The following is a 25,333-nucleotide window of genomic DNA, read 5'->3' as shown; positions in this document are numbered from 1 at the left end:
TTGAAAAAAAAATAAAAACCCAGAAGACAAGAGTTCTTTCTTTTTGATATACAGTGGCATTATATATAATCTGTATGTCAGAGCTGATACAAATTGATTTCTTTTTCAAAAATGCCTAAGACCAAGAAAAATTAAGAAACCCCCCCCCCATGCATATATTCACATTTCATGCAGAGTCTGTATTTGCATTTGCAGTGTTTTAATGACCTTGTTCCTGATTTGTGTTCCCCCAGGTATGAGGTACAGCTCCAAGCTTGCACAGAGCTGGGTTGTGCCTCCAGTGAGTGGGCATCGGTACAGACGCTGGAGGCACCGCCAGCAGCACAGCCTGCCCCTCTCATAGAGATACAGACCAGAACTGGGGGCTTCCAGCCAGCGTCTTCCGTCCTGTGGACTGGCCCACAGCAGCCCAATGGGAAGATTTTATACTACGAACTTTACAGAAGGCGGGCATCTCAAGCCCATGTAAATTTAGAGCTCGTACTTGTTTATAATGGTTCTTCAGCCTTCTTCAGAGATGACCAGTTGATGCCTTACACAGAATATGAATATCAGGTGGGAATTACCATCACTTAGCAGTGACATCATCACAATTTCTGTACACTTTGGGAATCTTACTTTACACTTAAAACAAACATACACATCTCATTTCTAATGTTAATAGTATTGTGATACTTAAATGATTGTTAATGTATTTTCAATAGTTGAGAAGCTGAAAATGATTTTGCACAAGCAATGAATTCATTCAGCATTCATTTTTCTTCAGTGTAATCCTAAGAGCCTGTGTTTCTTGTATGGTAAATGTTTAAGTACCCTCCAGAGATTTTTGCAAGGCTCGAATGTTATGTAAGTAGTGTGAAATCCTAGTTCTGAAAAGGCAGCCTCATTTCATTAGTTTTTCTTTCTCTTCCCTCCTCCCCTAGTCTAATCTAGATTATTTTACTGCAAGATCTTAAGGTAGTTTACATCAAGAGAGACTGGGGCTGTTTTCTCTTTAAATTAAATAGTAGTATCACAAGCAGTTTTCATGGGTGGTTCAAAAGTGAACTACCTGTTTGTTGTTGATGGCTGTTATTTCTCATGCACATGGGTGTGTTTTACTGTTGTTTTTCCTATGCAGCTAATGCAGGGAGACCAGTTCTGCAATTCAGACTGAGTTCTGCCTTTCCTTACTAGAAATCAGTAATACTTTTGGAATTAAACTGTGGCATGGGTATTGTCATCACTGGCTATCAACAGTGCCATGGAAACTGGGCCCAAGTATTGTACGCATATCTTGGCCCTTAATACTAAATCAGTTATCTTCTTATACTAATCAGTTATCTTCTTTAGCCTTTAGTCATTTTCTATGTCAAAGTTACAGGTCTTATCATACAGTACTAGTAATAATGTAGGATCTTGTTTGGTTTTAGTTTATGAACTGAGACCTTTGTTATTTCTAACCATCTGACATTCCTTCCAAGTGTTTAGATGAGTTAGTGGTGTTTAGAACCTCACCAAAAAACAGCCTTGAATTTATTGTTCCTAAAAGTAAGTGGCTGTAGTTTCATAGCAGGATGAGGTTGTTTTTTGCATATAAAGGTGCTTATGGATAGGCAATCTTATTAATCCCTGAACAGGATACCGGTAAGCTTCACTACTGATTCTATACGCAGTATTGGTACACGTGGTATGTCTTGAAGCTGATTTTGGCAGTCCTCAGATGTCTTTACAACCTTTTCCCTAAAATAAAATAAAAATTGGTCAAATATGGATTTGTTTTGGAAAGTAGTAAACTTGGTGTGTTCCACTTTTTGAGCTCCTGCAAGGTGGTGGCAATCTTTCTTTTACAAGTTCCTTTGCTTTACAGGATCACAAGATAATTCAGGTTGGAATGGCTCTCAGGAGGTTATTCAGTCCAAATTTCTGCTCAGAGTAGTGTCAATTAAGAGGTCAGATCAGGTTACTCAGGGCTTTATCCAGTTGCACCTTGGAAATCTTCAGGGAGGGAGATTGAATAAGTTCTCCAGACAGTCTGCTCCACTGCTTGACTGACCTCATGGTGAAAAAAGCTTTTTTTCTTACATTCAATCTGAACCTCTCTTGTTTGAACTTAAGCATGTTTCCTCTTCTCCCCCCACAATATAGCACTGTGAGGAACCTGGCATCACCTTCTGTTAGTTTATGGCTTGGTGCTGGCAGGCTGCAGTCAGGTCCCCCCAAACACATCACTTCTCCATGTTGAACAAGGCCCAGTCCCTCAGCTTATTCTCACAGGCCAAATTCTCCAATGCCCTAATTACCTTGGTGGCCCTCTGCTGAACTTGCTCCAATTTATCAATCTTTCTTGGATTTGGGGGGGCAAAACAGGACAAATGCTAAGTAAAGGCATGTTATCACTTCCTTTAATTTTCTGGCTATGCTCCTGTTAAAAAGCTCAAGATGTTGTTGCCCATCTTTGGTGCCAGAGTACATTGCTGGCTCATGTTCAGCTTTTTATCTGCTGAAACCTTCTAGGTCCTTCTCCCTAGCTAGTCAGTCCCTACCCTGTAGTGCTGCAAGGAGTTATTCCTTCCCAAGTGCAAGACTTCACATTTGTCCTTGCTGAAATTCATAAATGTCCTGGTGACCTATTCCTCTAGTCCCTTCCAAATGCCAGAACTTCCCTTGAACATATCAGCTGGTTCCCTCCACGTTGGTGTCAACTGCAAATTTGATGAGAGAGCAATTTACAGATCAGGTTCTTTGGTATCTGTGCTCTACTTCTGCTGTTGGGTTTTTGGTTTGGGTTTGGATTTATTTTGGTTTGTGTTTGGCTTAATGTATTTATTTTTGTTGTTGATGGTGTTTTTTGAGACTGCTCAGGGCTGTGTCCAGTTGAGTTCTAGTCCAGTTCCCTTGATCCTGATCCCCAGATCCCTGAATCTCCAAGGATGGAGATTGTACAACCTCTGTGGACAGCCTGTGACTGCCTATATATGTCTTGTCCAATGACTGCCTATATATGTCTTGTTTTTCTTTCTGCCTAATTCCTTTGTTTCAGCTTGCGTCCATTTCCTCTTGCTCTGTTACTGTCAGAGTCCTGGGACGTGGAGGGAGGAGTGCACTATCTTTCTTCATAAATCAGTTCTAGCATCTCTCATTTGAAAGGGATTCTGAAGGGACAGTTATTAAATTATTGAAAAAAGAACTTGGTATGCTACTAGAAAATTGTACTTATTGCAGTATTCACAAAGCCTGTCTTCACTGCTTGATAATCACAAACCTCTTTTTCCTTTTAATGTTTATGGATTGACAGCATGTCTTTAAGTTAGCAGCCAGTGTGAAAAGTCTGTCTATTAGCTTTGTGCTGAAGGAAATGCTGAGTACCTGTGAGCTGACTACTTCTTCTTGCTGATTACAGGTCCATGTTACTTGATTGCCTTCAGTTACTTAATGACATCCCTGAACTGAAGTTCAGAGGACTGAACTTAAGTGAATTTAGCAATACAAGAAAGGCTATAGCAATACTTACCAAGTCAAAAAGGATGGCTACTTCAAGCCTGAATATTTACTACACTTTAAATGTATGTTCCATTTGTCACTTCTCTTGTGACCAAAGTTGTGTTTTTTTTTTAATGTTTGTTTGTTTGTTTCCAGAAACAGCACAGTTTAGTATTTTAAGTCCCACTGTGAATAAATATTAAGGTTTTCTTTTCTTCCTCCCAGCGTAGGGCACATCTGTAGGTCCACAGTACCGTGAATTCTCTTCTCCATTTGCTGTAGTTTATAGCAGAACTATTGCTAGACCAGATTTCCTTACTATTTTGGTGAGGATCTGTGAAGAATGTGAATGCAAGTGTGGATGGGGTTTGGTAGGTACCAAGTAGTTGAAGCAGGCCCACACTCTACTTATTAGTTAGGAATCTTTCTTAGCTAAAGAAAAACATCTCACGTTGTTGTCTGGGCTTGAAGTTGTTGATGGTGACTGTGTTATATTATCAGTTGGACCAGCTTCCAATTACCTCAGTCAGAAGCTGTTTTCTGGGGAATTTGATAGCACAGACATTTGTTTGAGCCAAAGTTTTTAATGATCTATTGATGACAGGTAGCAAAGAAAGTCTCTTAAGTGGATTCCTGTGGTTTGCCATGATGTATTCAAGACTGCTTTTTATCTTGGTTGTGGTCCATAACCGGTCTGAGCTGTTGACTGGGACCCTAAATCTTTTTTTTTTTTTCTTTTTTTTTTCTTTTTTTTTTCCGCTAGTGGCCATTTATTTCACTGTGAGAGGTTTTTGCATGCACGTGTTTGTCTTCTTCTTATGTCACTTGCAGCAGTCCTCTGGGATCTGTTCTAAGCTCTTCCATTGTTGACAATTTATATCTTGCCTGTGAGACACGTTATTCATAAGTATAGGGCTTGGCTTTTGCTATTATGCTGATGAAACCCAGATTTATATTTCACTTAAACTGGATATTGATTCTGCTGTCTCTGCATTTGAGGCTTGTTTGCTGGACATAAAACTTTAAATGCAACTGAATTTCCTCCAGCAGAATGCAGATAAAATCAAAGTGCTGTGATGGGACTCTCTCCAGCATTTTTGGAGGCACTGAGACTTAGTTCGAAGAACCTGGACAGCTTCTTTGGATCTGAAGTCAGAATTTTTAATTTTTTTCTTTTATTGCTGGAAACTTCAGCTGAATATTTAGGGCTTGTAAGACTAGATGCAAAAGTTGCACTTTCAGAAATGATGAAGTCACTTCAGAAATTCATGCTGGTCAAAGGGACTGTGCCCCCTAAATGCTAAGGTTACAATTGTTCAAGGAATTTAAGCACTTTTATTCGTCAGGGGCAAGATCTACATAAGCATATTAGTGCTTGATAGGTTTCAGTGGTTTCACTGCCAAGTTAACAGTCTAGGAAATATCCTGAGATATACCAGGAGAAATACATTTTGGGTCCTCCATCTTGGACTCTCACAGAGAAAACAAATTATATTTCCGACTTTGGAGATATATATATATATATATAAAGGGTGCAAAGTCTTGAAGATGATGGCAGGACCAAGTACATGGAGTGCAGAATATGTCAGTCCTCTTGGTCACTTTCAGAGATGACAAAATGACACTTGGCTTTGCCAGCCTGTCTGTCAAACTGCTGGCTGAGCTCCAGTTTGTGCTGCTTAGTTACTGACAAGCAGCTAAGTGACTTCTTCAGCTTAAAATGGGGTGAAGCTGTTTCTCTGACTGGCCAGTGATGGATAGTTGCCCATTTGTAATATCCCTCATCTTTTGGCTTCTTTTCATCATTTTAATTCACCATTTTTTCCTGTCACCCTGACAGAAAGATACACCACAAAGCAGTGACAAAATCAAACGTGGTTCTTTCTTGCACTCCAGGCTCTCTATCCCCTCTTTGTTTGGAAGAGAGGATTTTCTTGCAAGGTTTTTGTGCTCCCTTGCTTCCAAGTAAACAATGTCTCCTGCTGTGCAGGCATTAGACTACCAAGCTGGGCTTCAGCTTCTGAAAAGTAAAGCAGACACAACTATATGCTTTCATTGTGGTAATGGTGAAACCTACTGTAAATACCCTTTTGCTGAACTGGATGCTTCCTTTGCCCTAGTACAGTAGGGCACACAGTAGAGAGAAGCACTATTTGAAACCACACAATTTCTTTTGCACCATGCACCATGTTTCTGTTGCTAACACCAACCTAAATTCAAGTGCGTAAACAACGTATTAATAAATCAAACCTTGATTTTTGTTCATTAAACTAAATAGGGATATTAGACTGGATTTGTTGGCTTCCAAAATTACCAGTGAGACTGTTATAGTATAACTATTGCAAGACCTTTCCAGTACATTGTGATTCTGACATATTCAAAACCATGGCAAGCTATCCTTTAAAAAGACATTAGTGTGAGTACTGGAGGAAAATATACTCCAGGGCTGTAGATGACTTGATATGATTTCCTTGATTGTATCTTTTTATTTATGAGGCATAATTTATGACTGCTGAAAAGCAAACTAAAATGAGTGATGACTAACTACAGCCAAAGTAATAAATCAGAAGCGGAGAAAGAAGTGGTGATTTTGATCGAATCTATTGAATTAGCTGTTGCCCTTAGCCATTACAGGTATTGGAAAGACCTTTTAATATCTGCTTATCTCTCTCATGGGAACTTGGTAACTATCTCATTATATACCCATAGGAAACAAATTATTTAATTTTCTGCCTTTTTAGAGTTAAACCTGTTTACATCTCTCATTAATTACTGGTGTTATACTATGTTAGATGAAATGAGCTTCCTGTAGAATTTGGTAATTTTGTGTAAGTCCCAAAGCGCTTGCCTGTAGTCTTTGTCTTTCCCTTTTCCCTCCCCAGAATGGGTTTAGTACTTTTATTATGAGGATTTGATTAGTGAAGATGAATAGCAATGGTAAGAGGCTCAAATTATCACAATGCTAGAAGCCTGGGCCTAAAATTTATCCCATTATATGTTTATGGCCTCCATAAGATGCTGACTGAATTCTTAAGAGAGAAAAGTATGGATTTCAGGCAATTAGAAAGCACACATTCGTTTACTACCTCTTTGTGCCTCTGGTCATGAATGGACATGATACCTTCTGTCCCTTGCCTTTGCTCTGTCCCCATTTGACAACCACTTTTGAAAATTTCTACTTTGCTAATACCTACCCGACACTGCAGTGCCCAGATGTGAATACATTATTGTAATGCTGGATGCTAGATTTCTGTAGACAAGCTTTGTGCTCTGAGTTGGGCTGGTATTGCATATGAAATCCCAAATTACCCAGGCTGCACGTTGGTCAGATATGATAAGAAGAAAGATTTGTGAAAGCTGCTGCAAATGATGGTGAGAGGGAGCTTGTCTGCGTTTCTCTAATTTTAACTAGCCAAGATAACTCTTGCAGAATGCTGTTCAAACACAAATAAAAACTTCAGTAAGTTTCTGAAACTTACTATGTCATATCTTATATACCCCAAAAATGACTTACTTTCTTGGAAAAGAACTACACTGTGAAAACTTTGCATTCATGTAACTATAGAGTAAGAAATTGAACAAATCTTGGTGAAGAAACCCAAAACAAAGTCTCAAGGTAGTGCTGTGTGTTTAGGACTCCATGAAACAATAGTATAAAGGAAGGAGTTTTATGAGCTAGTCTCCTCTACTGTTTATCTCTCCATGTATGTGCAGAGTAGTGCTAGTGTTGAATCCCTTTTGGAAAGACCAGCAGTCACAGCTGCATGCAGCCCTTGGGTTCCCAAAGGGCAGATATCTAAATCGTACCTAACTCTTACACTCACGTGAAAGATGAGGCTTGGTCTGAGCTTGTGGTTCTCCAGAAACAACAGCACTACCTCGCTACCCCACAGCTCTAGTCAGGGCTCAAAACTAAGGGTAGGCAGTGATTTACTGATGAGATTTTGTTTTAAGGCAAACAGCTGGGTTCTGAGTGCCTGAAGGAGCTCAGTGAAAGCTGCTGTCACAAACTGAGCTGAAGTCTTGTCCCTCATAGAAGCATGATATTAACTGCAGTGTGAAGTGGTCTGATGCACAGTGACTGTATGGCTTGGTGGGAGCCAGGAGTCGTGGCTGGTTGGCAGTCAGCTGTTTGGCTCCCTGTCTTTTCTGATTTCCTGCAAGCAGGAAGGGCTCTATGTGAAGAAGACGATACCAGCTTTCCTTAACCTTGGAAGTCAGCAGGACAGCTGCCTCCAGACAGGCAAGCTACCACCAGTCAGCCCACCTTTCTGCCTGCTGCTTCCTTGCTATGCTTCAGCAGAAGTGAAGGAGAATGAGTCCTCTTGGAGAGCTTCTTGTTCTCCATAGGAATGGAGAGGATCCCGTCTTAGGAGCTTCCTTGTTGGCCCCTGTGTTTAAAGCTGGAATGTCTGTCATATTGTTGGGGCCAGGTCTGAGACACGAGTGTGTTGAGCGGGCCTGTGTTAGCCCACACACAACATCCTCTGCCAAACTGCTGCTCAGTCAGCTGTGGTTGTGCTTCCTCTTGTAACTGGAGTCATGGGATCAAGATATCACTTTATCCTTTGGGGGATTTTTGGCCACATACTGCATTTTCTGCCTTAATCACAGACTATCTTTGTCCTTTGAGGGGGGTTAATTTGAGTGCTTTATTTTGGCAGCTTCTTCACCATCCCTTTTTCATCACAGAGAGGCTCATCTGCCACACTGGAAGAGCCATGGGAGTGTAAATCCAGCTGTTTCTCTTCATTCCCATTAGCACCACCTGTGTAGAATACATACCTTCATAGATGATCTCCATTTGATAAAAGAAAAGCTTATCTTTTAAAAAATTCAAAACATAGATTCCCCACATAAGGACCTGGGGCTTCAAGAGATGTGCAGCAGACACACCTGGGGCACAGTTTTGTGGCTCAGAGATGAAGGCTTCTCCCACTGTCAGCATGTAGGATACCATGATCTTTCCATCTACACCCTAGGGCCATTGCGATTTAATTGCCCTTTATAGGAGGAGTTGCTACTCCGCTTTCCAAAGCTTGAACAAGCTGGACTGACTGCATTCAGGCTGTGTCCATTTTCTCAGAATTTTCCTTTATGTTCCTCTTAGGTTTTGCGCCTTCTTGCTGTGCCAATGAGCCCCGAGGTTGTCCTATGATCATTCTGAGTGATGTCTCTTCTCCAGTCTCTTCCAGGAGGTAGATCTGTGAAGGCTTGCTGATGATGGAAGCAACAAGCTTTGTAACCTGTAAAAGGATTCTCTAGTTCTCCAAGAGTGTGGGCTCCAGAGAGGTTTCCCATGTCTGGCTCCACTTCAAAGTGCAGTCTGGGCCAGAGGCCAGCAAATTGATAAAGGATTTTAAATAGTATCTTGTGTAACTAATTTTGGAGCCCTCTCCTGGATTTTGGGGGCAATGCAGCCATTAGCAGCCATTCATCTTTTGGCAGGGTGCTGAGCCATGCACCATGATGTCAGACTTAATTCTTTTGGAGGCAGTATATTCAGAAAGTCAAGTTATGAGAAACTTTTGATGCCTTTCTGCTGTCTGTGCTTTGTCATTCAATGCATCCCTGCCTATGTGAGGTGTAACTGATTCTTGTTTGTCCCCTGTGACTGTGTGCTCTGAAGCAGCTTCTGAAATCTTCTACCACTATGAACAACAGATGATGCTGTTGCCTACTGAGATGTTGTGGTGGTTTTACCGTGCTAGGCAGTTGAACACCACAACCGCTCTCTCACTCCCCCTCCTCAGATGAGGAGGGGAAGAAGTAAAGGAAAGAACAACTCACGGGTTGAGATAAGGATGATTTAATTAAAGAGGGGAAAATAAATAAATAAATAAATAAATATATAATTAAGGAAATATTATTAATTAAACAAGTCAACTAAAGGGAAAAAAAGGGAAAGGGGAAGAGGAAGGGGGAAAGGAAATAACTAAACAAAACAAGTAAAGGCTATGTGGAAGTGCAGAGGAAAGAAATTACTCTCTACTTCCCACAAATGAGCGATGCTTGACCACGTCCTTGAAGCAGGGGCTCAACGCACGTAGCCGGTGTTCGGGAGGAGGACAGATGTTTTCGCAATGAGAGCCCACCCCTCCCCTCTTCTTCCTTTTTCCACCTTTTATTGCTGAGTGTGACATCATATGGTATGGAATATCCCTTTGGTTGGTTTAGGTCAGCTGCCCTGGTGATGTTTCTTTCTCACTTTTTGCCCACCCCCTAGGAGGGTCAGAGAGAGTCCTGATGCTGTGCCAGCACTTCTCAGCAGCAGACACAACACTGGTGTGATACCACTGCTGTTCTAGCTGCAAGTGCAGAGCGCAGCACTGTATGGGCTGCTGCAGGGAAAGTTAACATCCCAGCCAGACCCAGTACAGATGTTTACATTTTGATATAAATGCAATAAATATTTTCTGTGCTATGTCATGTCTTAGAATAACTTTTTTTTTTGATCCCAAAAAACTTTTTACAGAAGTCCAAACCATGGAATTTCAGATTAGCCAGGCCTTCAGTCATCCATGCTTTCATGGTGACTTATTGAGGAGCCATGACCAAACCTCCGATTTTAGCAGGCACTCCTCATTGTGATTCTGTTGCCTCATTGTCTGATTTCTTCATGCTCTGAAATGGCTGAACATGCACATTTCCATCTTCTGTCATTTCTGTGCACTTAGTGCTCTGGGTCTTCAAATGCTGACCAGGAATAACTTGGATGGCGATTCTCATAGGGAAATATCTGTATTGCCATCCATCCTTTTACAGATGGTTAAGCAGAAGAAGGGAACCAGGCTAAGGTCAATCTAAATCCATAATTTAAATCCTCAAAATTCCTTTTTAGCTGTCATCGTTGTCTCTGAAGCTGATCCGAGAGAGTTTCACGTTGCTGGAGATTTGCTGGTGGTAATGCACACTGGCGGGGCTGGGTGTCTGCTGTCTGCCCTGCAGGCACTCTCAGACCATGGCTGTCAGTCAGACCCACCTGCACCTTGGCCTCTTCAGCAGAGGGGCCCGGAGGACAGGCTGCAGGCTCCCTGTCACCCACTGGAGAAGGGCCAGGCTAGGCAACTCTGCCTGCTCGCACTCGCCCTTGCTCTGCCCAGTCAGTCTTGACTTCATTATGTCCATGCAGAGGGGAACAGCCCCAGAGGGAGCTGCATCCCACACAGGAGCAAGCTGCCCACTAGGCACCTATGATATGGGAAAGAGGGACTGAGGAAAGCGTGTCCCTCCAGCCCTCAGTGAGGTGCCCACATCCAGCTTCGCTGCATCCTTCTCTTCACCAAATTTCCAAGGGGGTCCCATTCTGAGGCCTAATTGCTGTGCTGTGCAGGAAACCTCTCCTCCTCGCTCATCACTGTCAGGTTTTGTGGGAGCTGGCTCGGCAGTTCAGGTCTGATGCTGCCACGCTCCGTGCTCATTAAGGCCACAGCCTGGCGTGCAACCAGAGCACTTGAACTAAGGTCAGCACTGAGTCAAGGCGAGTGGCAGGCTCCGAGCTGTTCTTTCCATATGCGGCGGCTTCTTTCCACAAAGAAATATGCTCCTTGAAATGAACTACTGTGGGCAAATCTTTGTAGCAGCTGGGACTTAACTGAGATAGAGGGTTTGACCTACTGCAGTAAAGTGAGAAGAGTTTGACTTTATGAAAAGTTCACAACAGAAATATATTACTGATCTCACTGAACATGAAAGTACTCTGGCTGAGCTTTTTATCGTAGGGTGTCATCTGTATTTACGTCATGTTTCACTGGATGAAATTATATGTTACTGAAGGAATGAGGCAGTAACTTTGGTTTTGTAATTGGCAGAGCCACAGTCTTTAAAGCCACTGCAGTGGTTTTTGGCCTTTTTCCTTCCCCAGGCTCTTTGTGAAGTGTCCTGTGGTCTTGATACTTAACATTGCCAGCTGGAAAGATGCCAGGGTCACTCTTGAAGACCTCTTGTTTCTAAACTTCCTATTTACTTTAAGGCACAGTCCCACCATCCACTTCCCCAGGACTTCTGCCTGGAGTAGATCACATAAGAACATGTTTTACTGTTGTTAGAACTGCTCAGCATGAAAGCTTACTAAGGAATACTTATACTAAAAATCGCTCAGACAGTCTTCTTGTATTGCCATTTAGATCTATCATTCTGATTGATCACTGTGTTGTTGGCTAATATTGAGCCTAATTTAACCCTATATGCTCACGCATCCATCTATTCTGTCTATTGTACCTGACATTCTACAAATTACGTACTCATGCAAATGACGACCTAAGGCAACCTTTTATGATATTCGTGTTTAATTATACAAATGGTTCTTGATAAATAAGATTATACATCGTTCCATATGTTTATTCACTCCTTGATGAAAGCAAAATTTAATTTTCATGCAGATTTGTTGGAGACTGTGTTTAATAAGTGCTGAGTTTTATGTAGTCTGCAGATCACTCTGGTTTTGGGAAGCTGACAAAATCAGTAGGTATAGTTCATAGAGACGTGTTTTTTAATCAGGTCTAATTCAAGCTGCTAAATTTTGAAATCTTGGAACTGAAACCATTGTCTTTTTGCTCATGCAATTAAGTGAATGTTGTGAAAATAAATGAGTTACTGATGGACTTTGTTTTCAATCGACTTTGTTTATATTCCAGGATACTGAAAATGTTCAAATGAAATACAAGAATATTTTAAAGAGAAGGATGTTCCTGTAAAACTTTGCAGTTTTAAAGAGTAACTAGAGTTTGGCTAGTGAGATTTCACTCCAGGTGAACATAACTTGGATGGTACACAGTGCCAGGCAGTTCAATCTGGGGCTGCTTGCACACATGAAGGAATTGTGTAGAAGGGAGACAATAGCAGGACTGGATGTCAGTATTTTTGTTCAGATTTATTTGAAAATGTTATAAATGTTGATCATAGCTTCTCAAGGCATTCTCTTTGCATGGCATGACAAAGACAGTGGTGGGAATTTAGGTTATGTAGGAGATATGTGAACACACACTGTCTGAGACATGAGATTTGCTTCTTTCCCCTCAATGCAATGGTGGGAAATATTTATTTATTTATTTATTTATTTTCTGTTAGGAAGTCAGTGGGTATATACAGGTGCTGGACAGCTGATGAGGCATTTTGCATGGGTGTCATTGTGCCATGTCTTAGCATCAGTAAAGCTGCTGTAGCACTCTGACTAATTGTGGAGGTTTTGTAGGCTTGACTCCTTCACTGAAAATTCTCTGTTCTTGTGCGCCAAAGGTGTGGTCAGTGAACTCAGCAGGCCGGACACCGAGCGGCTGGTCCCGCTGCCGGACGGGCCCTGCCCCTCCTGAGGGCCTGGGAGCTCCCCTCTTCCACACGGTAGCATCCACAGTGGCCACAGTGAACATCAACCCCCCTCTTAAGCCAAATGGGGTTGTCAGCATCTATAGGCTGTTTTCTAATGATACCAGAGGGAATGAAGTGGTGGTGAGTATTGCCAAAATTATCTCTGTATTTCCATTTGAAGCTGTGTTTTCTAGCTTTAACAGCTTTGTTCTTACTAACAGCTACTGCTGGTTGCATGTTTTCTTCCTCTCCTGCTCTCTCTTTGTTGCCTGCTCTGCAATGCTCTCTTCTGGCCAAAGCGGACCCAACACTTTCACTCAGCTAAATGTGCTTCTCAAGGAATTCACTTCATCATTCAAACCTTTCTCACTTGGTAATGTGCTGCGACAATGTGATGAGAATGCAAAGTGTTGTTTTAGGGGTGGCTAACCATCCAAATGAAATAATTCCAGACAGCTCCTGCTAGTCCAAGTGGTGCAGGTGGGAACCATAGCCAGTAGGAAATGGTTGTGTGCTTTGGGTAGGCTACGGGTTTGAAGCTCTGAAGAAAAAACTATACCTCAGTTGCCCTTAAAATATTTCTTACTGGTAAGAAGTATTGCATGGTAAAGCACTTAAGAACTATTCAAGTAGCAAGATAACTTATGTGTTCAGAGTGTCAGCCTAGACAGCATTAATGGTAACTTAATGTACTTAATGGTAACTTCCTTGGGGTAGATCTTAGCTGTTCAGCAGATTTCAGTAAATCATCTCTTTAAGCAATTCCTCATTTTGGTGTCTGTGCCAAGTGGAGGATTTCAAACCCCAGCTGTGGAGTCAATGTCTTCTCTAGCTTGAGCATTGCTGCAGTGAAGAAGCCCATAGGAGAGACTCTGGAGGGTTCTGTGTGATCCTCAAAGGTTTCCTCAATTTTAAGTGTGCCTGGACTATGGGTTCTCATTCTCTAGTGTGGGCACTTGGGAAGCAAGAAAGAGAAGACTTACATATGTGTATGGTAGCAGATGATTGCCACTATTTCTTTGTTTGCGTGAGAAGATCCAACAGATGTGAAGAGACTGCAGCAACATGAGTGATGCTTTAGTAGGGCTGAGATGTAGCTTCCATTGAGACAGAATCCATTAAGTGTCCAGACATGATTGGACTCAGCTAAGCTAGGAAGCCCATGAGGCTTCATTAGAGTTATAAAATGGGGAGATGTGAGGAAAGGCTAGGGCTGTGCAAGGTATCTGGAGCAGTCACCACAAAATCAGTGCAAAATGCTTGAATACTTCTTTGTGTCTAACATTATCTGTTTTTTTTTTGTTGTTGTTGTTTTTTTTTTTGTTTGTTTGTTTGTTGTTTTTTTTGTTTTGTTTTTTGTTTGTTTTTTTGTTTGTTTTTTTTTGTTGTTGTTTTTTACAAAAAGAAAATGTTTATATGGGCCTTTTGTTCTTGTATCATCTTTCTCAGCTTGGAAGTACTGGAGATACCTTCCCAGGCCATCATGTTTAAGCTGCCTACTGAATGTATATTATGCATTTATTTCTCCAGTGCAATTGGCCGTGTCCATGTCTGATTCAGCCAACTCATCTTCTCAGTGTCTGTCTGGTCTTCCATCTCCATCCCCTCACACCTGCCATGCTGCTGTCTCATCTCTAGCACTGACATCAGGCAGTACTATGTGCTTTCCTTTGGTTGCTTGACTTGTTCCTTCCTATTTTCTGCTACACTCTGCTAAGTCACAAGCTGCCAAATGGGAGTGGATGTTGTCCATTGTTTGTGCTTTCTATGTATTTTGATTACTTTGGCTTAAGAAGCTGTACCCACAAATGACTACAGCCAAGATGTGAGGTGCCAATTCCTGCGAATAGTTTAGGAACAATGGCACTATTTCTGTCATGTCTCCCGTGCTGGGTGTAGGAGAGTTGCCTAACAGGCTTGCCCAGCACCATGGCCATTTGACTGAACAGCCATGCTGTGTTGGCCCTCTTCTCAGAGGTTCCTACTGGAGTTGGCACTCTCCCATCAGGTAAACTGACCCACCAGGCACGTGCCTATCACTCTGCCCAATTCTGTCTCCTGTATCCAATCCAAGGAAGCTTGTGAGACATGCGTGGGTACTTACTAGCACACTTATCATGGAGGCATTTTCCACATTCATTTCTTTTTGCTCCAGTACCACTTAGACCAGATTTTCTCCTTTAAATTTGCAGTTTCTCTGTCCCTGAAAATGACATTTGCAAGCTGACATACAGAGTTTACAGCTTAACTCAAGAGGTCTGTGAGGCCAGTGATGGCACGGTCTTTTCCTTTGAACAGTGTCATTTAAGTTTGTAATAGGAAGAAAATGACTGCAGAGGTCCCAGTGCACAGCAGCTGCTTTAATGTCAGACTTAAAGGACATGCAGAACCTTGTGGCCATCATCTTCTGGAGTTAATTTACCTCAATAACTCTTATTAATACTTGTGGTGCTTTAAGCTGACAAGTTCCCTCTTAATTTTTACAGCTGTCAGAAGGGACTGCCACCCAGCAGACAATACATGGGCTAAAACCTTTTACTACATACTCCATTGGTGTGGAGGCCTGCACCTGTTTCAACTGTTGCAGCAAAGGACCCATGGCCCAAATCACCACTCAGCCAGCTCCACCGTCGCAGCAGCCACCCCCGCAGATCCGCACTGTGACCTCCAGGAATGCCTCCTTCCAGTGGAGCGCCCCTCAGTCACCCAATGGCATTGTCACTAGGTAGGGGGGTGCTGGCAGAGCACTTGTCCTGGATGTGGACTGTAATCACAGGGCTGAGAGCTCTGGACAGTTTTAACCCATGTTCATCCTTCCTGGTGTTGATGGTGGTATCCTGTGTGGCCTAAATACCACCCAGGAAGTGTTTATGTGCACAGGTTGCTTTTCTCCTGAACAGGATATTGGGGGTGGAGGGTGAAGGTGGAGAAGATGTTGGGAGTGGAGGTGGTTGTCTGGCAGCAGTGGTTGCACAGCCAGAAAGTTGTGAGATCAGCTGGTGGCAAAGAGGCAGCTGTGTCTTGTAGTAAGACAAGGCCACTATCTGATTTGCAGAAGTGTTGATGCCTATTAAGGCACCAACAGATTCATTGTATGTGTGACTGACAACCATGCTTGTTCATAGGTATCTTATAGCTGGGGCCAAAGTCTTCAAGAGAAAAACTGAGATGAGGTCTAGCCTCCTCTCTGGTAGCCAGACATACAGCAATTATGATGAAATGGGCGGTTGGCTGTTCTGATGTTAAGGCTCTTGATTAATCAAAATCTCCACTTTCTTCTCAGCTATGAGCTCCATGTGTATATGGCTTGTCCCGTGAACCTGCAGCCGGCAGTAAAGGCTTGCAGCCCTGGCCCAACTGAGGTGAAGTATACAGGAAATGGACAGAGTGCCAATGTGTCCAACCTCGAGCCTTATACGACCTACAACCTGCGAGTTGTGTCTTACAACTCTGTTGGCAGCAGCGCCTCAGAGTGGGTTGGTTTTACTACAGAAAAGGAGCGTAAGTATGAGAAATGTTTCACAGATCAGCATCCCTGCTTCTGATGAACAGGGCTGCATAGTGCTGAATGAATTCTTTGTGAAAGATGATGTCCCCGGGAACCTGCTCTGCTGCCCATTCACTCAAATTCTGTACTGGGACTTGACTGCTCATTCCTTCAGCAGTATTACTTATCACTACCCGATATCACATCCTCTGTGCTTGTGGAAAGGAAACCTTTTATTTTAACAAGAATGGGCAGCAAACCTTCAGAATATTAAAAGTTCGAGTATTACCAGAAGGCGGGTGTGTGGTAATAAACACACTGCCATAAACAGTCCCTGGGAAAAGTGGAGATCTTAAAAGAGCCCTGATGTTTCTTTTCAAGAATAATCTTACCCTCCTAATTCATGCCACTCTACTTCCAAGGCTCATGAAAGTTTTCCATGGGTTTCATCTGAATGATTGGACCCTTGCTGACAAGGAAGTAAGAATTTGTTGCTACCCAAACACCACAGGCAATACTTTAAGTTCATGTAGTGGTCTGCATGAAAATTAAATGTGCCAGACCTGTGTAGACAGTCAGAATAGATTTTAACATCAAAACTGAATTTGTGGTAATCTAACATCAGCTTTTATTGAAAAGATCTATAATGATGTAGCCATAGTCATTCTATAATAGATGAAATGGACATTTCACCTCAGCCTGCCAGGACAGGGCAAAGAGAATATTAATTTTTCCTCACCTTATCTGGTTGCAGGATTTCAGAATTACCTTTCTAGAAATCCCATTTAAATCAATTGGTACTTTTGCTGAGTAGTTACTAAAAGCTACTACTAAGGTATTATCTACATTGCATGGATTCTTAGCTGAAAGTCTGGGGCAGAACAGACCAATTTTCTTTAATGTAACCACTGAAAAAAAAAAAGAAAAAAGAAAAAAAAAAGTCTTTAAATCTATTAAAACCATGTTTTAATAAATTGTAAAACGAAAGCTCTAATGTAATAATGAACATTTAAATAGAGAAAAATCATAACAAATTGGTGAGATGTAAAGAAGAAAAGTGTTTGAAAGCCATTTTCCAAGCCCCATCCACTGTATCTGCAACTCTCTTCTTTCAGTCTTGCTTTTCTTGCCTTGCTGAACTCTTCATGCCAGGTCTCCTGAGTCACTCCGAAAGCCTCCATCCTCTTGCCTGGAAGTTTTGGCTTAGTGAAAGGGGGCAATTAGCAGCAAAGTGCAGCTGGACAAGCAGCTTTCTTATGAGCAAACCAGCACATAGTGGGTACATGGCTTAATGGCAAAGCCACAAGAAACAACCACCTCAAACTTAAATAAAGTTTTTGGTCAGCAAGTTGTTGAGCCTAGCTGAGGAACTCTTTCTCCCTGAAGTGAGTTCTCTATTTCTTTTCTCTCTGTGGACCATCTGCTTTTCTGCCCCCCTGCCCGATTTTCATGTATGTGCATGCATATACATGTATATGAGACAGGGAGGAAGCACGTGTGAGGAACTTGTATCATTTGGACCTCTTCTCTCTGCTGCCATGCCTGTTGCCTAGAAATGAGGGGTGTTTTTTTTTTTTTTTTCTTTTTTTGCAGCACCTCGGTACATGGCTCCATTCTCAATTGTCAGCAATTTATCTACCATCCACATAGACTGGAGTCGCACCTTCGTGCTGAACGGCCGCCTGAAGGAGTACGTGTTAACTGAGAGCGGGCAGCGCATCTACAGTGGCTTTGACACAGAGCTGTATCTGCCAAGGACATCTGACAAAAGTCAGTTTCGATTTCCTGTGCGCTTCTCTCTGTGAAAGACTGTTGAACTAAATTAATACTATTGTGTGCCAAGTCTAAGAAATATCTCTCCGTGGGCATCCCAAGCTAAGAGCATAGAAGCTAGTGTTTTTCTTCCTAAGTGGAAGACTGAATGGGAGGCTAAGAAGCAGCTCTAGCCAGCTGTGATCTCCCTGTAAATCCGCGTTGAACGCTATAGCCAAATTCATTGAACTGCATCTAAGCAGATCCTCAAAACAAAAATCCTTGGAGCTAAGCTTCCTCTTAAATATTTTACCTGACTGGGTGAACCTGCTCTGGTTCACTGTGAGGGTTGAGCTTTTCCAGATCCTGGAGCTGTGTTGCAATTTCACTGGCCAGGGCTGCGCTCTCAAAAAACGTATGGAAATCATCAGCACTAGAAAAGGCTGGAGCCTGCTTTTTTTTATTTTATTTTTTTTAACTAAACTAAGTCAGCAGCTTTTGGAATCAGCCATGCTTTGAAATGCAGTTTCTCTTTCAGAAATTTGCTATGTTTAAAATACAAGCAGATTCTATCAACAGGGAAAAGAGAAATGAAAGGAAGGAAGGAATGGAAGGAAAGAAGGAAGAAAAGATGTTTTTAAGAGGTTTTATTTGCATTTTAAAAGAGTTTGTCATTTACTTTTTACTTTCCCGATTACTGCAATGATGCTAATACTATACATTTTTTTTTTTTTTTTTAAATCTCAAATGTTCTTAACAAGTTTGTTTGTCAGCCATAAGCAGAGCATAAGGAATTCAGGGCACAATGTTTAATACCTTGAAAGTTTCCAGTTCCACATCACTGGAAGAGAGAACTGGGTGTTGAAAGAGGAACATAATTTGTAGCAACATCATAGTGGTGGCCACCCTATGATCTGCCATAGTTCATGGTTTAGATGTTTAATACCTATGTATAAGGGATTATGAGGCTCTGATCTGGGATTTAGTAGGATTATGTTGGGTTATGTGCTATGCTTGCTTGGCTGTTCTCAGAGCTAGCCATCTTTTCTGGTGAATGATGGCGAAAAAGCAGCACCTACAGAACTTTGATTTCTCCTGCTGATAGCATTTTCCAACCTTTTTGCTCAGCCTTTTTGTTTCAAGTGACCTGTATCACCGATGAAGGGATTGCCACTACACCAGTCATCAAGTACAGCGCTGGAGATGGACTTGGTAATTATGTGGAAAAATATATATATATTTTATTTAGCACCTACTGATTTTATGTGTTTGTGGTAAAAATTTGATATGTAGTGGATGCCAGATAAGGTGGAATCTTACTGAAGGATCTGTAGTTCCTTAGCACCTTAGAGTATAAAGTATGTAGGCAATGTGCCTTTTTTCCATGAATGGATTTCCATTTCTTTGCAACATGATCTCCTTCAAATCTTTTCTCCAACCTTGCAATGTTTCGTTTATTTATTTATTTTAGAACTTTTTTTTTTTTTTGCCATGACATACAGTGCTTTTCCTCCTGAGTATCTATTCTTTTAGAGTTTAGCTGCAAATTAAGATTATCTTGAATTCTAATGCTGACCTTCCCATTCCTCATCTATTTGACAATGAAAATACATAACCTCTCTTCTCCCTGCAACTCACTCACCCCAGCAAGTCCTCCTTGCACCGACCAGCTCCTTGCATACGCCTATTGATCATCCAGCCAGTTACAGTCTGCAGTTTCACCTAGGACATGTTTCCCTAACCAGTTTATGAGAATGTCATATGAGATTTCTCAGGACCCTTGCTATAAAGATCCTTTACTCTTTTGTCAAACAGAAGGAGTTTGGTGTAATGAAATCTTGGTCAGCTCTTGTCCACTGCCTTGTAAATACCTACCTGTAAAATTTTCCAGTTTCCTATCTGCTTAGTTTTCTAGGAAGCAAAGTTAAGCTCAAACCATTTGTAACAGGCACTGTGTTTAATTAAGTTATTTATTGTTTGAGTTGCATTTTGTTCAACTTCTTAAAAAAGATTGGCCTTGTCTTTGCAATTACTCTTTAAACCGAAGTTCCCTGATAGACCTCTTCATGCTCTCGCTCAATCCTGCTGCAGAATTTCAGGCAATGCCGCAGTGAAAGTATTACGAAATGTCCCCAGTTGCTCTATATCCACCACCTTCCATTTTTCTTTTGATTGCTGGCTGTACCCAGAGCCTACTACGAACTGGATCAGCACCACAGGCAGCTTGCAGTGGAGACTTAGAATTGGTGGGAATCTCTTAGCAGAGAGCCTGGATACACATGTAGGATTGAAACTAACCAGGAAATTCTGTCAGAGAGATTTCTGATGCTTATGTGGTGCATAAGCAGAGCCAAGTGGCTGTTTTTTTCTAACAGGCAGGGGAAGGAGGAATAAAATGTTTCATGTTCTTTTCTTTTGTTTTAATTTATCACTAATTTCTGTTCAGTCTTCCTCCCACTCTTTTTAAGTGCACAGGCCTGCTGCTACAAAATACTGGCACAGTGGTGGAGATAATGTCTTCTGTCTGTGCTTCTCTGAAATTACTGTAGTCATTTTCACTCTTCAAGGTTACTTGGAGAACCCTTTTCTTCTCACATTCCACCTCCACCGCCTCCTTTCTCAAGAGCTGCTGATGCAGGGGTGATTTCCAGCCTAAGCAGCAATGCCAGAACTTTAAGCAGGGTCTCTTGAGGGTAGTAAGCTTTTTATTATAGCCCTCTAGCATATTGAACCATTATGCCACCTTGAACATAAGTGCAAATAAGCACATGACGGCAAAATGACTTAAATTTCTGCCTAATTTATTAGAGTTGAAAGGGATAGCATATTGTTAAATAGCTTTCTGAAATAACATTCCCTTTCTCCCTTAATTCCTCTTGATTTTTACAGGTCTGATCTTGACAACACCTGGAGAGAAGGACAAAGCAGCGTCCAAAAGTGCAAAATTCTACAATGAGCTGTGGTTTGCAGTGTTGATGGTAGTTCTAGGTTTGATCATCTTGGCTATTCTTCTCTCCTTAATTCTTCAAAGGAAAGTTCACAAGCAGCCCTATGCACGAGACAGACCTCCTTTAGTTCCGCTCCAGAAAAGAACGTCACCAATGAGTGTGTATTCAACAGGTGAAACACATCCGGTAGGTTGGGTAAAATAGTGTTGTGTATCCATCACATTACTTCTTTATGTGTCCCTCACAGTTTTTCTTCGTCCTTTCACTGTTTTGTTGCATTCTTACCACCTGAAGGCTGTTCAGTGTAGGGAAGGGGCTATCTGGTTATAGCTATGAAGGTACAGAGAGCCAGGCTGCAGACACTTAATCCAAAAAGATCGCTAAGGCATATGGTCTGCAGGACCTGACATTTCTGGATGTGAACTGCTTCTGATGCCCTGTGACAAACTTTGGATCTGTAGTCACAGAAAATCCAAAGCCACTAATGGCACCTGATGTTAGCTGACATCTGCAGTAGAGCTGAAAAGACCGTGGCATCCTGAGAGAAGGTAAGTAATAAAATGTGCTTTCAGAGGAACCTGCCATGTGGTTCCAGCTATCTGTTAGGAATGGCTAGTCTGGCAGTCTTTTGTCAGGTATCCATGAGCTGTCCCTGCGAAAAGCCAGACTTAGGGACTGACTATTTCTTTCTAGTACCAACCCACCACCCAGCTGGAATGCTGTAGGACCAGCTGCCAGGAAGGTCTGGGGAGAGTGAATGCAACCAGAGAAAAAAGCTAGGAACCTTTACAAAGAGCGTGTGTGTATCTGTGCACATAAAGCTGCACTGGCACTACCAAAGGGGTAGGAGGAGGACTGCTGAGGAGTGATAAAGGGAAAAGCTTACTGTCATTTTTATTATGACAAGCTATAATTGCATAAAAACCTGGATCATGAAGCAGAGTAGTACTGCTATCCTACCCATTTGTGAAAAGCAAGACAAAAGAAATTTGGAAATTGCTACAAGATAAAAAATTAGAACAGCAGTGCCCTCCTGTTCTGTGCTTCTTCCTAGGCGCAAGCTACAAGCCTATTCTTCTTGTCACTTCTCAGCTTCTTTTCCCTGTGAGTGCCACGAAGCAGGATAGTGACTCCTGCATCCTTCACGCATTCTGTTCCTTCTTGTCTCAGTGCCAAGAAGCTGCATCTGTGCCTCAATGAAGCAGCTCTTGGAAACAATGGGATTTCCAATGTGCCCCTTCTCCTGGCAAAGGCTGAGAGCATAGGAAACTTTTTATTGGTCTCATGGTTTTGATTCCTTTTCTTATACAGTCTGTTGTTCCTCTTGACTTTAAAACATCTCTGCTGTTGGCATGCCCACATAATTCCTTTCCATGTTCCTGCCCCTTCTATTTTTCCCCTTGCTTTTTTATTTTTTTTTCCAAACGCTCATGGAGTTAATAGAAAGGAAGAGTGTACAGTGCCTCGGCTGAAGGCTTACTTAATCTGAGAAGTTAGTATAGAGCTATGAGTGGCAGAATTGCTTGTGTTTTACAATTGCTAGTGAGATCACTCAGCAAGCAATGCTGGCTGCCCACATAGTACTTGATGACCAGTTAAAGTTAAATCGTGCCTCATCTTTGTCAGTTCCCCACTCCCCCACATCCTGCTACACAGTCTCCCCGCTCACTGAGCTGCAGCTAATTCACAGCCTCCGTAAAGAACAGACTGCACCTGCATTGCACCTTTGCTTGCACTAATGCTTTTCCTCCCTCTCTTTATTCTCAGTTTGAGACTATTGCTGACACGTCTGATTCATCAAGCAGTGTCACTCTCAAAAGTTACACAATGCACTTTGAGGTAGAGTTGTTAGTTTGCAGAGCTGCAAAACGTGTGATGTGCCAGATGACCCAAAGAGCGTGCATAAGGGCATCTTACCTACAATGCTTGTTTTTTTTTTTTTTTTTTTTTTTTTTTTTTTTCTGGTGGGTAACTGGGTTTTTCCTGGTCATGGTAATGGAGCAAAATAAAGTCTGCTAACATGCTCTTGCTGTGGAAGTCTGGACTGTCATTCAGGTAGTCAAAAATCTTTGGACCGCTGCCTGTTGACTAATTAAAAAAGAAAGAAAGAAAAAATGGGAGAGGAGAAAAAAAGCCAGGGAAAGCCCTGCTTTACAGAGTTGTTTGTTGTTTCTTTTTTTTCCTTTTGAATGACATGGTTGTCTGTCAGTGGGGAAGGTTTCTTTTTAGTTGTTCTGTTTATAACTCTGCATGATTTTTGTGGCATGGCCTTCTCTGTTCTGTTACACTCCAGCTTTTGTTTTTTTTAGATACAGTGCTTGAAGTCTATGCCTTGTGTATTACATTTGCTGGTTTATTTCTTCCCACTAGGGGCTAGAAGATACAAAAATTCCAGGAGCTGGTTCTCCCACAAGCAACCGCGGTGTCCATAGTGCTTCTAGGGCACGGAGACCAAGTCAGAGCCAGTTAAGCCGCACGTATTCCCAAGCCTCCCTTCACCGCAGTGTCAGCCAGCTGCTTGACATCTATGACAAAAAGCCTCTCGTTGACGATTCACCTTGGGATGCCATTATTCGTAATCATCGCACTGGTGGTCGTGGTTTGGTAAGGACTCCTCTTCCTCTGTGCTGTCGCTGTGTCAGCTGCTAGTGATTGGTTTGTTTTGTTAGGATCATGTAAAGATCTAACTATCAAAAGTCCCTGGATGTACAATCAAAAGATTTAGAAGGATATGGTCAAAGATTAAATCTTCACAATCCTTTTGAAGGAACAGCATGGAGATGGGACAAGGGAGGGTCAGGCTGGGTGTTAGGGAAAGGTTCTGCACCCAGAGGTGGTCGGGCACTGGGACAGACTCCTCAGGGAACTGGTCAAGGCCCCCAGCCTGATGGAGTTCAGGAAGCATTTGGACAATGCTCTCAGACGTAGGAACAGAATCAATCTCAGAACAGAATCTGATTTTAGTGTAGGACAGGTTTCACTTACATGACTTTTTTTTTTTGTCTGTTTTTTGGGTAGTCCTGCAGGAAGCCAGAAGGGGGACTGAACAATCCTTGTGGGTCCCTTCCAACTCAGGATATTCAATGATTTTATAAGTTCCCCCTCAATGTAATAAAGACTGATTTCCTTACCTTTTGTAAGGAGGTATTTTAAACCTATCACCCTGAAACTAGCTGTTTTGGGGTCATATGCTTTGAATGCTTTTGGTTCTTAGTTCATGCTGTGAAGAAGGGGAAAATAATTAGAAAAGTAGAAATGCACATAAGCTGTTTCAGGACCATTTCTGGGGTGTGGAGAAAGAATTGAATGAACAGAATCTCATTTTAGGGTAGGACAGGTTTGGCTTACATGACTCTTTTTTCTTCCCTCCTAACAGTATGTAGATGAAGAAGATCTTGTCAATGTCATCAAAGGCTTCAGCACAGTCACCAAGGAACACACTACATTCACTGATACCCACCTCTGAAAAACAACCACCTTCTCTAGAAAATGCAAAGTGGGTAACTTGCCAAAAGCAGCCTGCATGGACTTTGGGAGAGGGGATATGGCTGCCATTTCTGCATCCCACACCCACTAGTTAAGAGATAAAACTGTTTGTTGGGGGCTGGGGGTACTAGTTAGCCTTTTTCCACCATCTTTAATTGTATAGTAAAAGTCGTGTGTTAGCACTGTCGTCTCAAAAAGGTATGAGAACAGTTTGAAATCCTGTAAGTTATACAGTAGTAGAGGACCATGGAAGTAGAGGCACTCATCCTTGTCTCTCATCCAACTTTCACAGTTGAGGAGGGTTTGGGGTGGGGCTGGGGTGCTTACCTGGAAAATCTTTTACCTGTCCGGAAAAGCTGTATGTGGCTGAAAGGGGCCTTCGTGGAAGGACAGACATGGCTTTATTTGACCTGACAGTGCTGCACCATAAAACTGTGTTCATGCATTAGTAAATAAACAGCAAATGAAGGAGTTCTTATGGATTTGCTCTACCTTTTGCCTCCTCTCTCACTTCCTCTTCCCTGCCCCCTTGTAGAAAATCTCCTAACCCACGTCCTGTTAAACAGTCGCTGTCACAGCCTTCCCTTTTGCTTATGTATTGCTAATCTACAGGCAATGTAATTTGTTCAACACCCACAGTGAACCAGGAGCAAACATCAAGCCATCAGCACAGCACAGGTAGGAAATATCATGTCAAAGCACTTGTAATTGAGAATTATTGCACCATGACAGTAGACCTACTCCCATATTCATCTCTGTCTTCTTTCCAGAGAAAGAGGCAAGGAAGCCCTCAAGAGACTGGTAGTTCTGTGCATTTTGCCAAGCATATTTTTCTGCATGCTCTCAGTCACAATCAGAAAAACCCATCATCTGATGCCATAAATTCTCAGAA

At 42.1% G+C, this 25,333-nt stretch overlaps 1 protein-coding gene across 1 annotated transcript in view; it reads left to right on the top strand.

Moving 5' to 3' along the window:
• USH2A (usherin) overlaps positions 1-24,680 on the top strand; it is a 414,223-nt gene extending 389,543 nt beyond the window's left edge. Inside the window, exons 64-72 of the mRNA XM_035320952.1 lie at positions 234-555; positions 12,700-12,909; positions 15,255-15,493; positions 16,052-16,269; positions 17,849-18,025; positions 19,136-19,219; positions 20,897-21,141; positions 23,326-23,559; positions 24,332-24,680. Of these exons, the coding sequence (XP_035176843.1) occupies positions 234-555; positions 12,700-12,909; positions 15,255-15,493; positions 16,052-16,269; positions 17,849-18,025; positions 19,136-19,219; positions 20,897-21,141; positions 23,326-23,559; positions 24,332-24,421 (1,819 nt within the window). The 3' untranslated portion in view covers positions 24,422-24,680. The remainder of the gene's footprint in view (positions 1-233; positions 556-12,699; positions 12,910-15,254; positions 15,494-16,051; positions 16,270-17,848; positions 18,026-19,135; positions 19,220-20,896; positions 21,142-23,325; positions 23,560-24,331) is intronic.
• Positions 24,681-25,333: the final 653 nt, after the last annotated feature.

This window comes from Oxyura jamaicensis, chromosome 3 (assembly GCF_011077185.1).
Source record: "Oxyura jamaicensis isolate SHBP4307 breed ruddy duck chromosome 3, BPBGC_Ojam_1.0, whole genome shotgun sequence".
NCBI lineage: Eukaryota > Metazoa > Chordata > Aves > Anseriformes > Anatidae > Oxyura > Oxyura jamaicensis.
This window is presented reverse-complemented; position numbering and strand designations above follow the sequence as displayed.